This window comes from Carassius gibelio, chromosome A19 (assembly GCF_023724105.1).
Source record: "Carassius gibelio isolate Cgi1373 ecotype wild population from Czech Republic chromosome A19, carGib1.2-hapl.c, whole genome shotgun sequence".
Taxonomy (NCBI): Eukaryota; Metazoa; Chordata; class Actinopteri; order Cypriniformes; family Cyprinidae; genus Carassius; species Carassius gibelio.
Window position 1 is genome coordinate 17,373,829 of NC_068389.1, and position 16,022 is coordinate 17,389,850.

General features: G+C 37.5%; 1 protein-coding gene across 37 annotated transcripts in view; it reads left to right on the plus strand.

Moving 5' to 3' along the window:
* LOC127935605 (CLIP-associating protein 2) overlaps positions 1–16,022 on the plus strand; it is a 50,750-nt gene that overhangs the window by 4,568 nt on the left and 30,160 nt on the right. For 34 of the 37 annotated variants that reach the window (XM_052533645.1, XM_052533663.1, XM_052533626.1 and 31 more), the window contains exons 3-7: positions 165–268; positions 499–590; positions 1,397–1,472; positions 2,487–2,584; positions 14,811–14,881. In XM_052533645.1, coding sequence (XP_052389605.1) covers positions 165–268; positions 499–590; positions 1,397–1,472; positions 2,487–2,584; positions 14,811–14,881 — 441 coding nt within the window. Of the gene's footprint in view, positions 1–164; positions 269–498; positions 591–1,396; positions 1,473–2,486; positions 2,585–6,229; positions 6,253–12,684; positions 12,844–12,967; positions 13,028–14,810; positions 14,882–16,022 lie in introns of those variants that run through there. The other 3 variants (XM_052533661.1, XM_052533662.1, XM_052533660.1) reach the window with 3 other exon arrangements.

A 16,022-nucleotide genomic window follows, 5' to 3' on the forward strand; every position in this document is an offset into this window, starting at 1 on the left:
TGTATATTACAATTTATAGTGTAAATATTACAATAGGAATATTCCATATTATTATATTATTTATATGGTGCCCTAAAAACAAGTACAGCAAACCAAATTGTGCAGACCTGCATTTTTAGATCACCTTTTAAACCTCTTTTTTTTTTGCTTTTTTCCCCACTCAGTGGTGCCTGCATTAGTTGACCGTTTGGGTGATGCGAAGGATCAGGTTCGAGAACAGGCTCAAGCACTCATTTTGAAACTGATGGAGCAGACGGCAACACCCATGGTGAGCTAACTATACAGCAAATGGGCAGATCATAACACCCATTCATACTGACAAAAAAAATCATAATGCTGCTGTCTTTAATTTTTTTGTGTATGTGAGCTTCTGAGTGAATAGAACCACATTTGATCATTTTTGCTAGTTACTACCGCCAGTGATTCTTGATTTCCTTCATAGCTCATCTAATTTCTTTGAACCAGATACATTGTCTCTTTTCCTCTGTCTCCGTGTAGTATGTTTGGGAGAGGCTGTTTCCTGGCTTCAAACACAAAAACTTCCGCAGTAGAGAGGGACTCTGCTTGTGCTTGGTTGCCACTCTAAATGTGTAAGTCCTTCATACAAACCCATACCTTCTCACTTTGTAAACAAACCCACATTTTTACTGAAAGTCTTGTCCAACAGGGGGCGCTGGTCTTCCATAGCACAGTATTTTGATGTGGGGTTTATCACCGACAGGAGTGATTTCTGTTAGTTCATCTCAGACGTTGCAACCTGTTTTGATATCTAAATTCCATGATATTTAGATATAATCTACAAACATTCACTCATAAGTTCCCTGTCTGTCACATTGTAAACAAACTCGGCCCACTGAGGTAATCCTCTTACCTGCCTGTATTGATACCAGGAAGGTCAGATTAACAGACATTCTCACTGAAGCACTACATAAACACTCATATACAAACAAAACTAGTTTCTCAGTAACATTACTCCTCACTGTTGACAAAAAAGAGCTGTCACATAATCCAAAAAGCATTAGACTACATTGTTATTATAATAATAAGATGGTATGGACAATATAGTTTGCTTTAATTACAAAACAGATTTGAAATTGCTGCTGTTTTTGGTTTTGTATTACATACGGGGTAGTATTACATACAGGCTAGTTTAGCCTGAAATGAGAAATTCTGTCTTTGTTTGCTCAACCTCATGTTGTTCCAAACCTGTTTGACTTATTTTGAATTTTGTTTTATTTTTCAAATACTGAAAGTCAGTGGAGTCCAGTGCTCATTGTCAAAATGTTCCTCAAAATACATGTTTTAAATGCAAAATAAGAGTATGTATTCAACTGTGTATATGTTCATGCATTGTAATTAGAATTTGCTGTGAACTGTGTTTCTTTCTCTCTCTTAGATACGGTGCTCAGCCCTTGAGTTTGAGTAAATTTGTTCCACATCTCTGTTCGCTAACAGGAGACCAAAACCCCCAGGTATGAATCTGTGTCTGTGGATGTATGTAATGCTTGGTATGTTTGTGAAAAAGGCAAGTGAGTTGGACACACTCTCTGTTTCTGTCCTTTATGTGTGTGTGTGTGTGTGTGTGTGTGTGTGTGTGTGTGTGTGTGAGGGAGGGAGGCAGTACGCACTAATGTTAGGTTTCTAGACATGTACAGCTGAGTTCAAGCTCCCGCTGGGCGAATGGGCCACTCGCAGAGAAGAGCATTAGATTTAGTGGTTGAGATGAGAGAAATGAGGCAGAGAGATTTGAAAAGAAAAATCTAGAAAAATGTAATGAAAAATCATTCCACTCTTTTTCAAAGAAATTAATATTTTAAGTAAGGATACATTAGGTTGATCAAAAGTATAGGTAAAGACACCTATAATGTTACAAAAGATTTCCATTTCAAATAAATGCTGTTAGTTTGAACTCTAAACAATGAGAATGTGGAATATGAAGTAATGGCTAATGAAAAATTCTGCTTTGCCATCATAGAAATAAATTGTAAACATGCGCTGTAAAAATTATTTTTTGAAGTTGTAAATTAAACAAAGATTATTGGAATGTTTAATAAGAAAATACTATTTCAGTCTTTCTACTTAAAAATGTTTAATTTAATGTGATTTGAAACAATTTTCACTTAAATGTTGCTAGTAAATTTCACAAATAATTTCAAAGTAGATCCTACACCAATTTTTTTCTCAGTGTATTAAAATAGAAAACAGTTATTGTAATTGTAATAAAATTTTCCAAAATTACTGTTTTTATTGTGTTCTGGATCAAATAAGTCAGCGTTGGTCTTTCAAAATCATTAAATAATATACCAACCCCAAACATTTAAACAGTAGTGAATGTAAAAATCAGCATTCTCATAGACAACAGTTTAATCGGTTGCTGTTGCTAATGCTTTCATTGCAAATGAGTGAATTTTCAGTGTGACTGGGGCTGTCATAGGATCCATCTGTAGTTGTGTTTCTTGGTTAAGAGTATGTTTTGTGTTCCACAGGTACGGGAGGCAGCTATGACAAGCCTAGTGGAGGTGTATCGGCATGTAGGAGAGAAAGTGAGAATAGACCTCAACAAAAGAGATCTACCATCTGCGCGGTTAGTGTGGATTTACTGTTAAATGCACAAGCTTTCTATAAATCTTAGTTTGATCAACTTAATGACACTGTGCTAAGACAACAAGCATCATTCAGTTTCAGACGAACTCACGTGTTACACCCACACCACAGTTGTGTTGTCACTTGCTCACCAGTGGATCGTCTCCAGTGAATGGGTGCCGCCAGAAACATCACCACAATAATCCACATGACTTCAGTACATTAATTAACATCTTGTTTTTGGTTTTGTATTACACATGATAATAATCCACATGACTTCAGTACATTAATTAACATCTTGTGAATTGAAAAGCTGCAAGTTTGTAAGAAACAAATGCTTCTTTAAGCATTTCCACTTCCACAGTGGATTTCCAAAATCCACTGAGATATATGTTTAGATCGGGGGTTGTTTTGTTTTTTAACAGTTTTTGGACACCAGTGAATTGTGCTTTATCGGGAGTTATGACGTCTTTACTGAAAAAAAAAACAATATTATGGAAAGAAGACTTGCATTTTAGTCGGAAACAACAATTTGAAGTTAGGCCTTAATAGTGGATTTGGTTATTACAAACACTCAGCTTTTTGCTTTACAAGATGTTAATTGACGTATTGGAGTCATTTAGTTTACTTGTGGATTATTGTGCTGTTTTTAAAGGTGCATCTCAATAGATAAGAATGTCATGTAAAATTTCATTTATTTCAGTAATTTAACTCAAATTATGAAACTTGTGTATTAAATAAATTCAGTGCACACAGACTGAAGTTGTTTAAGATTTCGGCTCACATTTAACAAAAACCCACCATTTAACTATCTCAACAAATTAGAATATGGTGACATGCCAATCAGCTAATCATATCAAAACACCTGCAAAGGTTTTCTGAGCCTTCAGAATGGTCTCTCAGTTTGGTTCACTAGGTTACACAATCATGGGCAAGCTGATCTGACAAACTCCTCAACATCTTTGATGGCTGAAGGGTTTTCAGCTAATTAAAATTTTTGGTGCAAACTTTTTTAAATATAACCGCATAATACCTGTATGTAGTGTGTAGCCTATTTATTTTTTGTGTGTATTTTAACAAAATTAATTTAAGTTGAATCCACTAATCAAAAAAAAAAAAAACAATATTATTTACACTTTTTTTTATTATTGTGACATGGATTTAGGCTATAAAAAATCATTTCGAACATCAAATAGTTTAATCTTTGATTTGCACAAACTGTTACTAATCATATAATAAATTCACCTTCTAGATGAAGTTTGAATTGATACCGGCCTTCATTTTAATATATACATCTTCACTAAACTACATTAATAGATTAGTGTGGACATTTTGTGTTTGCATTTTTTATTCACAAAAGCATTTTGTAAATCAGAACCTATGAACATATTAATTATCTTTCCTCAAAAGAAGCCCTTAGATGGATTACTTGACAATTTTCTCTTGAGATCAGCCTTTTGATTAAATAAAAAGACAAAGATCACTGAAACAGCCTTAGATTATTACATGACTCTATTTATTAGTCTGTCACTGCAGTTCTATTGAAAATTTCAGTACATGCACGTTACAGTCTGGACATTCAAAAAAGGATGTTATTTGAAATCTTTGCGATATGTGTACTGTATACATTCCAAGAAAATGAACTCATGAGTTTCCTGTTATAGAATGACGAGTCTGTTTACACTGTTTTTAAAGAGATTCCTTGTAATCTGATAAAATCTTGCAGGATGACATCAGTGTGTGCTATTGATAAATTTGAAAACTGTCTAAAGCCCCTTTCACACTGCACGTCGGACCCGGCAAATTGCTGGGACATTGCCGGGTCGCCTTCTCTCTGAAAGCAAACACATCCCGGGATTGATTCCGGCATTGAACCCGGGTCGGGGAACTAGTAACATTGGCGGGTTCAATCCCGAGAAGAGCACTGTGTGAACAAAAGCCAGATCTAATGCCATATCGTAGTGATGACGCACGTTATCGCGTGACTCTTTTACCAGCTGTTTTAAAGGAAGATCAACGTTTGTGTAAAAAATATGTGCAAACTGTAATGAAGCAGAGATCAGTTAGTTCCTCACTTTTCGTGCTAATGCGGAGATCGTTCGCCAGCTTCAGTGAAAATATAACGTGCATAACGTTTTCGACTCGTACATTACACATCACACCCTGATGTCACATGTCGTTTCGGGACCTTTACGGGTTGTGTGTGAACACCAGGGAACAATTGCCTGAACACATTACCCGTGTATTTGCCGGAATGGCACTGTGAAGGGGGCTTAATTCTCCTGCATTCCTCTATGTCTGATGTAAGATCCTTAAGGCGCTTGGACAGACTCCATTGGCTGCATCTTGAACATTTCACAATCTGTTTTCTAATGCCAGTGAATGATGCTGAATCAAGTTTTTTCTGTACATATTGGATTAATTTCTGGAGGAATCTATGTTGTTGTTGTTTTTTCCTCTTATGGTTTCATGGTCCTAGATTTTGGCACTGTTGCACTATATTTTCCCAGGAATCAGATTTAAAGTTCAGAATGATTCATGTTTTCTGTAGTCCAGATGTTTCAATACAAACTGAACTATATAGGGCCTGGAATGACCCACGTTCCCCCTGGTTTCCCTAGCTGTGCTATGATGTGTCAGATTGTCTGGTGTGTGATACATTTATGACTCTGACACATAATTACATTTACATTTGTTCATTTAGCAGTCCAATATCATTTGGATTCATTTTATCCAAAGTGACTTACAGTTGAGGAATGCAACAAGTGATGTATCATAAGATTGCAATAAACATGAGAATTGCACATTATGGAAGGTTTCAGTCATTGTTCAAAATAGTAAAAAGCTAACACAGGAGGATAATAAGAGAATAAAAGTGAAGGCAATTTTTTATTATTATTACTATTATTGGAGGCAGTTAGATGCTCACAGAAGAGATATGTTTTCAGTTGTTTCTTGAAGATTGTGAGTTATTCAGCTGTCCGGATAGAGTTAGGTAGGTCATTCCGTCAACAGGGTACGATGTAAGAAACCCTCCTTGAGAGTGATTTTGTGCCTCTCTGCGATGGAGAGGCACAGCCAATTGCAGACTTCTGTAGGAGATATAGATGCATGAGAGAGTGAAGGTATGAGGGTGCAGAGCCCATGAGAGTTGTGTAGGCAAGCACCAATATCTTGAACTTTATGTGAGCCGCTACGAGAAGCCAGTACAGAGAGATGAGAAGCGATGTGACATGGGCTGGATTTGGCTCACTGAAAACAAGATGTGCTGCTGCATTCTGAATCATTTTCAGAGATCTGATTACATATGCTGGGAGTCCATCCAGAAGAGCTTTGCAATGGTCCAACCTAGAAATGACAAGGGTCTGGACGAGAAGCTGTGTTACATGCTCTGTTAGATAGGGTCTGATTTTCCTGATGTTGTGTAATGCAAACCTGCATGATCGTGCTGTTTTTGCAATGTAATCTTTAAAGGTCAGCTGATCACCCCAAGATTCCTGGCCAAACTCGATGGGATCATCGTTGATGAACCCAGTTGGATGGTAAACTGGTGCTGTACTGATGGGGTGACTGGGAAGATGAGACATTCTGTCTTTGCCAGGTTGATCTGCAGGTGATGCTCTTTCATCCATGCCGAGATGTCCATCAGGCAGTCTGAGAGCCGACCAGGTACCGTTGAATTATCTGGTTCAAATGAGAGGTAGAGCTGCATGTCATCAGCATAGCAATGCCTAAGAGACTAAGAGCTGACTATGTAGCAAAGGCTGGAATACAGTCAGCTTTGTTGACAGCTGACTGACATTTCCAGAAACCTGTAGAAAAGAAAAGGGTCCAATAGAAGAAGTGTGGATAGGACACAGGTTAGCCTGATTGCCCCATGTCTTGCGTGTTGTGTAAGAGTGTTTACATTGAGCGACAACAGGAATATAATCGAAACACATGTTGAAAGTGTTGAAGAGAGGAAAGGAATGCAAGTAGAATAAAAGAAAGAGGCTACTTTGCATTGTCCATGTCGCGTAATTAAAAAAAAAAAAAATTAAGAGGTAGCAAAAAGCCTTTTTAGTTTCTAATTGCAGGTAACGGCAAACAATATCAGTTTAAAGTTTTAAATAAAATAAGCAGTAAGCTAATTATTACACCCTACTAGCAGTTATGTATTTTTAAAGGCGGCTGCACACCGGTGGAGAAGCACAGTGTTGTGCCACATTTGTACAATTTGAACTAGGGCTGCACGATATTGGGAAAAAATGGCATTGCGATATTTTTTTTCTTCTGCAATATATATTGCGATATGAAATCTAATCAAATTTTTTCTGACAAACAAAAATGGGGTGAGCACACTTGCATTCTAATTTTAAAAGATTTAAACATCGACACCATCGTGTCAATTGATTAATATGCGTGAGGGAGAGAGAGCAAGACAGCACTCGTGTTGTTTGAAGACGGTGAGCGTGCAGCCGGGGCTCACTCGCTCGCTCTTTCTCTCCCCCTCTGTCTCTCTCTCTCTCTCTCTCTCTCGTGCGCGCTCTCTCTCTTTCTCTCTCTCTCGCGCGCGCTCGCTCTCTCTCGTGCGTTTTCTCTCTCTGCCCTGTTAAACTTGCATATTTTTTTCAGTCCTATCAATGATAAACTTTCACTCTATGATGGTTAAGCTGTGCAATTAATTCGGGAATCGCATTCGTCAAGGGCCTGGGAACAGCTGGCCCTTACAGTTAATGAATATCGGATCAACTACGACAGCCTACATCGCACATTCTGCGATGTGACTATCGTGGATTCGTACATCGCGATATCGATGCTTAAACGACACATCGTGCAGCCCTAATTTGAACACATTATTTTCTATGAGTGTACATACACTGGCAGTGTCGTTTGGCATCTGTCCGTGGCACCCAGCTATGTTGTGTTGTACTTGTTGTGCAAATTGTTCTAGACGTGGTTAGGGCTTGGTGATATATAGAATATAAGTGATAATATTGCAATAACTTTGACGACGATGTAGGGCTGGATGATTAATCAAAGTAATCGAAACCAAAATTTAGAACCTCTAATCGACTTAGTTTTCCCATGTCAGTTATTTTGGTTATTTCCTGTTAATACTTCCCCCTTAAAAGTGTGTGTAGCCACATGATTCTGCCAGTCAGTGGCATAAAAGCAAAACACGGAGGTGAATGACGGTTCAACACATAGTGATGGCGCGTAAGCGTTGAGCCTTGAGTCTTCACTAAACATTGTCAGTTGTATTTGTTTTGTGGTTTGGACGTTCAAGCGATTAGACGATCGGATGTTTACTATTATATCGAGCTATGGTGGCACGAAAACTCATAGCTGTGAAGATCGCGTGCACAATGGAAAGATGTCAGCGCTGTCCTGTGATTTATCACTAAAGTATTATTATTATAGCATATTTTTCTACTTTTGAAGGAACTAGCCTATTCACAACCCACAGCTTCACAATAATATAGAGACGGTATGACTAATTCACACACGCAATCACTCGTGCTGGTACTGTTTACCTTTAATCTTTATTTATCTCTTACACTGAGCAATAATATGTAAGAAATGTTATGAACATATATAAAATAACTGCTGATAGTGAGCTATGATCGTTCTTTCAGTAGGAAAAAATATCCCACCTTTAATAGTCGATCTCAACCGTCTGGCTGAGGCCAGTCTAAAAAGATTTAAGGACAGTTGACAGAACGCTGCTGTGTGTCGACACGAAAGCATATAATTTTCACGTGTTATTAAGCCTTGCCACTTGCACATGTAACCATTCAAATGACGTTAAAGCATTCAAACACAAGATGCGGAAAAGCTGAACTGAGCAGCTGGTTACTCGCGCGCTGTGCTCGGTGCGCACGCGGAGAGAGAGCCGCGTCTCACAGACAGCAACACTGAACCGACCTCTCGTTTGCAAAGTTCTCCTTTAAGTTCCTCCTGCACCTCAATGAACAAAAACAAATCGCAGTTTAAACAAACAGAAAAGGATGTGTAAGAGACCACTTCAGCACCGCAGTGTTTTGGTGTTCAAGGCTCACGCAGAGAGAGGCGTCTCAAAACACTTGAACACCGAATTTGTCTGTTTTTGCTCTTGTACTGACAAATACAAAAAAAAACTATATGAAAATACCCGTCTTGGATAGTATGTTCGAAAAACTGTCAGTTATGTCTTAAGTTAAAGTAAACAGTTGAGAATTTTTTTATGTGTATTATATTAGATTCATTCGTTGTCTCTTAAAGTGACCGTGCCTAATAGGGCTTGGGCGGCACGTTGCATTCTGGGATGTGGTGGGCATGTTGATGAACAAATAAACAGATTGGGTCTCATTCATGAAACATTCGTAAATATACGAGTAAATATCTGAGTGATTTGCGCGTAAAGAGAACTTCCCGAAAACTCTTCTCCTGATTCACAAAAACTTCGTAAACGTCAGATGTGAAATGTGTGTGTGTGTGTTAATGAATTCCAATCAGTCGTAAATGGGACGCGCGTGCACGCTCACTCTCAATTACCATAAATCCCGCCTATTAAATCCGACTGACAACTATATGTGATCATCATATTATGGCACCAAACGAAGGGTTTCAACATGTCTTCTCAAAGGCGACTGAAAAAGAAACATTTCTCGACTGCAGAAATTGAAGTTTTATTATCAGAAGTTCATTCAAAATGCCACATTTTATTTTCAAGCGTACTAGTAGCGTATCAGGTCCTAAAAAGGAAGTTTGGCAGCATATTACAGATCCTATTACTGGCTCTCATAATAAAAGTTAAAAGAAAAACCGTATGTAATTAATATATATATATTTTTTTTTTTTTCAAAATGCTGTGTAAATATGTACCCGATTAAGGTGAATTAAAATGCAGCCGTATAAATGAGCAAAACATTCAGAAGTTAAACGCACTATTTACACGTGGCTGGGAGCAGGTGTAGATTTCTTTCGTACCAACTAACATTTGGAAAATACGAACGTTTTAATGAATCCGAAAATTTACGCCAAAACCACTTTACACGCGATTTACACAAAAATTCGTTCTGCTCGTGTTTCATGAATGAGACCCAATGAACATACAAATTAAACACTTTCAAACAGGGCCCACTGGTACAACCTGAACTGGGCCCCGCAAACCCCAACTATGGCCCTGTTTACAGCACAAACCTTGTAAGTGAAATATGAGGGCAAAAAAAAACCTAAATAATCGTTCATTAATCGTAATCAAGGTAAAGTGTTACATTTATTAAGGTTTTGACTTTAGGCCATAATCGTCCAGCCCTACGACGATGTTAAATTTGAAAATATTGTGAATACTGAATATTTCAAATTCAAGCATACTTCCCCAAACAACCAAAAACAGAACATGTTACTGTTGACTGCTTTACACGCCTCTACTACACGAGCTTTCATGAATGCGGTTGCCAGAAATCAAGAGTTAAATTCCCTGAATCAGAGCTTTGCTGTTAAGTAGATACATTTTCTTCCTGTTGTTTTGATATTTTAAGCAACCATGCGCAGATGATCTGGAAAAACAAACAAGCTGGAGTTTAGCAAACTAAATGAAAGCATCATTCAGCTGGTCTGTGTTCTGTCATGAGATCTCGACTGTATTGTTTGCTATTGTGGTCGCTGTATAAATGCACTTACCTGCTGTTTTGTGAATAGAAAAACATAAGACTGTGGAAATACTAATAGGAATTTCACTGTTGTAATATTTTTCAGTTGTTTACCAGTTTTCATAATAAAGACAGAGAGAGTGTGCAAGACTTTGGTGTGTGTGTGTGTGTGTGTGTATATAGAGAGAGAGAGAGATATAGATAGATATAGATATAGATAGATAGATATAGATAGATATATAGAGATCTATATATTTATCTATTTCTATATCTCTATCTCTAGAGATATAGATAAATAGATAGATAGATAGATAGATGGATATATAGATATATAGAATAATAATATGTATAAATATAAAGAAATGCCTGTGTGCTTCTGCAAATAGCTCCCCATCTGGCACTGCGCTTCTCATTTAGTGTGTGACCGCTAGGGCTGCACGATATTGGGAAAAAATGACATAGCGATATTTTATTTTTCTGCGATATATATTGCAATATTTTTTTCTTACAAATAAAAATGGGGTGAGCACACTTACATTCTAATTTTAAATGATTTAAACATCGACACCATCGTGTCAATTGATTAATATGCGCGAGGGAGAGAGAGCAAGACAGCACTCGTGTTGTTTGAAGACGGCTCTCTCTCTGTCTCGCGCACGTGCTCTCTCTCTGTCTCTCTCGCGTGCTCTCTCTCTGTCTGTCTCTTTCGCGCGTGCTCTCTCTCTGTCTCTCTCTCTCTCTCTCGCGCGCTCTCTCTCTGTCTCTCTCTCTCTCTCTCGCGCGCTCTCTCTCTGTCTCTCTCTCTCTCGCGCGCTCTCTCTCTGTCTCTCTCTCTCGCGCGCGCTCTCTCTCTGTCTGTCTCTTTCGCGTGCGCGCTCTCTCTCTGTCTCTCTCGAGCGCTCTCTCTCTGTTTGTCTCTTTCGTGCCCGCTCTCTCTCTCTCTGTCTCTCTTGCGCTCCCTCTCTCTCTGCCCTGTTAAACTTGCATGTGGTTTTCAGTCCTGTCAATGATAAACTTTCACTCTATGATGGTTAAGCTGTGCAATTAATCCGTGAATCACATTTGTCAAGGGCCGTGGAGCAGCTGGCCCTTACAGTTAATGAATAACAGATCAACTACGACAGCCTACATCGCACATCCTGCGATGTGACTATCGTGGATTCATACATCGCAATATCGATGCTTAAATGACGCATCGTGCAGCCCTAGTGACTGCCTTAAATAACAGAAACCGAAAACTGATATATATAAATGTATTTTTATTAAAAAAGTTAATATATTCACAAATATATTTTATATTTAACAATATATTATTTAAAAATATAAAAAAATAAAAAATAAAATCAATGCAGTTACAACTTCAAAAAGTAATTTAAATTTTAAAAATTATCCTATAAATTCTTCTGTAGCGCTGCTTTATAGGTGAATTTAATTTATTCATAGTTTATAAATTTTGCTAAATTGACTGAATAAATTTTAATCAGCAATTGAACTGACTGAATAATGACTCTACTTTCTTCAGTAGAGCTGCTTTACAGCAGAATTTGCTACATATTTAATAACCTTAAAATAAATAAAGGTGGCTTGAATATATTAGTGATATATTAGTATCTTTATCTTTAATGATTTTTTTTCTTTTCTTTTTTTTACCAGTCATAGTATCAGCCAGAATTTTATTATCAGTGGATCCCATTTAAATATCCAATTCAGAACTCTCTCTCTCTCTCTCTCTCTCTCTCTCTCTCTCTCTCTCTCTCTCTCTCTCTCTCTCTCTCTCTCTCTCTCTATATATATATATATATATATATATATATATATATATATATATATATATATATATATATCTCTCTATATATATATAATTTTATTTATTTATTTATTTTTATTGCTAATACCATCCAGTAACAAATACTGTATAACAAATATACATCATTTAGTAGAGAGTATTTGAGTTCACACTTTCTTTCGGCATGTATCATTTTGTGAGGTTTCGATGTTGTTTGCCTCTTATAATTGCCTTTGGAATCCTGTTGCATCACATCACATTGATATGATATGATGTGACCCCCCCCCCCCCACACACACACACACACACACACTTGAGGGTGGGCACACAAGCCGAAAATCACTCTAAGCTACTGTACATACAAACACTGTCATTCGTTGTCTGTTCTGCCCTCATCTGACCAAGAGATAATGGCTTCAAGAAAGGACATGCATTTGTTGACATGGAGACAGTTTGAAAGGACAGGGCCGCAAGCTTGGGTCAAAACAGGAAGGAAAGAGAGTGAAAGGGCAATCTGAACCGACTGAACCAAGGCAAGACGCAGGGGGCAGCAATGAGGAAAAGGGGAATGCGATCAGTGCTGAAGTGTGTGTGTTTGTGTGTGCCTGTGTCTGGAAGGGGGAGGGTTGGGAGGCTGGGAGCCCTGTCTCTGAGCTCCACAGCTTTAGCCCCTCCCACTGGTGTGTGTTCCAGACAGGAGGTTATGTAAAGGGGAATAGAATCCTTGCGCTGTCTATCTCTCACACACACACACCGGTGGGCAGTTTCTTAGTTTTCTGTGGCGCACACGCAGACACACGGCAGTTGATTCTTTTCAGCGCTCCTCTGCCACATATGAAGGGCAGTATGTCTGAGCAGGTGGGTGGGACCTCGCATTCCGTCCCTCTGTAACCTTTTCTCTTTCTTCCTCTCATCGCATGTTCTCTCTTTCTTCTCATTCTTGGCTGTTTATTCACTTTCTCTCCGTCTCATTGCTTTTTAGCCTCTTGTGTCATCTACAGCTGCACCATTTTGAATAGAAAGAGCAGAGATCCTAAATCGGGTGCGTTAATAGGGATTGATGATCTGTGTGTGTGTGTGTGTGTGTGTTTGTATAAACATGCCTGATTCGTCTGCACTGAAAGCACTGCATTTAGCACACACATGCAACATTTCACATGTGGCCTTGAATGTGCATTTACATGCATCTTGCATGTTAGAAAGTGACCGTGTGCACATAATTGCTGGTTATTAGTTCATGGTTGTCTGTGTGATGGTCTAGCACACTTATCAAATATCATTCAGTCTCATGTAGGGTTTAAGCATCATTCTTGACATTTTGTAGCTGCACTTTACCATTCAATCTGCTATACGTTGGGCCGGTGAGGGACAGTAATTGGGCTGCAGTGTCTTGTTAATTGTTCGTTGTGCTGAAAATAGTCTTGGCAGGCACTTCAAGGATAGTAATTAAGCAATGACTTTTAAGTGCACACTGCAAATGTGCATCATTTTAAATTGTGTATGTTTGTTGTGGTAATGCACTCATTTGTTGCACTGTGTTAGTGGTTCATCCGTGTGGTATAAGGTTAGCCTTTGCATCTTAATTGCCTTTAATAAATATTTTTATGGCTTAAACATTTTTCAAGCTTGAAGGAAAAAAGTTAATTAAAGGCCGTTTAAGCTACTTAGCATAACATGATCTGTGAGTGACGTTGGCAAACTTGTCTGTATCTGTTACTGTTTTAAACCGAAGCAGCATTATTGTGATGGACAGATTAAGGCCTTTGTTGCAGTTGCCACAGTTTTATTCTTTTTGAAGTGTGCAAGATATGTCACACCAGAAAGCATTTTAGTTGTTCAGTGCAAGAGAAAGAAATACATTTATTGCATTGTCATTGCACTAGATCATCCTGTTGGTGTGAGCGATATTACAAACAAGAAAATAAATCTCATTATTTTGGGCCTTTTTATTGATATCCGTTCAAATATCTAGCGTACAAAAGTTTGCGGTTGGAAATACTTTTTTGAATGGTTTTTGAGTCTCTTATGCTAATTCAGGCTGCAATAAAATAAATATAATTTAAAATAATTTTCTGTTTCAGTATTTTTAAATATATTTTTTTTCTGGTGGTGATCCTACAGAAATAAATCAAATATGCTTATTTGTTGATCAGGAAACTTATTATTGAAATTCTTATTGTCAGTGTTGAAAATATTACATTTGCTGCTTAAAATTTTTATGGAAATAGTATTCTCAGGTGAATAGAAAGTTCAAAAGAACAGCATTTATTTGAAAAATAAATCTTATTTAATATTAATCTCTTTACTGTCACATTTAATAAATGTAATGCATCATTGCTGAAAAAAAGTTTTAATTTCTTTTTTTTAAATCCTGGTGACCCCGAAGTTTTGAACTATAGTGAATCAGAGAAACCATAATTTTAACCAAGTATATATTTTTTAATCCATGCTTGGTAATAAAAGTAATATTTACCTACCTTTTTTTTCTCACTAAAACATTTTAATTCATTTAATGATTTATTTGAAGCTGACAATTGGAACTGATTCACAAAATTAAAATTTTTTTGTTAATGCCTGCATACAAAATAGAAAGCGTGTTAAAAATCATAATATTTACTGTTGCTTAATTGTACATCGCCAGCAAAATCATTGTTTATATTTGATATTGCCCAACTTTACACTTCATAATGCTTTGGTTGTGATTGTTTACTAGCTTAAGATTGCAAAATGACTTCCAAAATATTCACATTAAAATTATGTGCTGTTTATTGAGTTTGTGTAGTTTTAATATTAATCTCACACCATTACTGTTCTGTGTGTTTCAGGTTACAGAACATTTTGAGCCGTTTTGATGAAGTACTGAATTCGGGAAACATGGCTCTCAGCCTGAGTCAAGGTAAGTTTGCTTTATCTTGTTAGTTAACTAGCTAAATCCTGTTTGCAACACTTGTCTCCACTGGCTTCAGTTACAATGCTAATATTAGTCTTTGTCAGTGTCTTTGGCCACAGTACGGAGCATAAGCCTTTCCCATCTGAGCCCCGGCTTTAACCGGAATACTACTTTCAACTAAATGCTAATACCATTTGTTTTTCATTAGCATAACTAGAGAGTAAAATCAACATAAAGTCAACTTCTGCGTCTAAGTGCTGGGTTTCTGTGTGCCCTTCAGTCTCCAGTGAGTCCGATTTAACATGAGTGCTGGAATCTAAATAGGGGAGATGGTGTCGTACTTCCACAGCCTTGGAAATCTCCATGATGTGTTAGGCATATGTCACATGTTGGAAGAGCTGGATCTCCAGGCCAATCACACTGTGCTCTCTTCATGCGGCTCACATTTGGTTGTGGTGTAGAGTTGTTGTGGTATAATAATGTGTTTTACAGCGACTTAACAAACTGTACCGTGGTTGCAGCTGTTGACTTTATGGGGGTAAACGTGTTTGTGTTTATGGGTTCAGTAATAACTTGAGTGGAGGGACATGTAGGATTTCAGATTAGTGAACAATCAACATGAGGTTTTTAGAGAACCGTTCTTTCAGGAAATGCACAATATTTATACCATATTGAATATTAGAGGTATATATATCTCTCTCACCTTGTTAACATATGGTTGCTTTGATCTTGAATACTGGCTACATAGTTTAACAGTGTAATCACTAAGTATATATATATAAAGGATGGTTTAATCCTGGTTCATGTTTGTACAAATTCTTTTCCAGTCATCACTTCCTTTGCCTCTGCTTCTGTGGACTCACCTGAATGATTTATTATAGTGCTTTGAGTTCTGAATCAATTAGTTATGTTGCTTGACCTTTGACATATGTGAGTTTGGGGTGTTATTTATGACTATGGACATCCTAACGACTCTTGAATTTGTTTATATCTTAAATTGAAGTTGTAGCTAGCTATTACTAGTTAATAGAATGTTAATAAACGTTAATAGAACTCTAAACCAGACTCATTGCCTGTAATCTGGAAAACAGATTTCGGACTTTTCGTCTGTAGCTACAGGCCATTAAGTGGATAAAATCAGATTCCA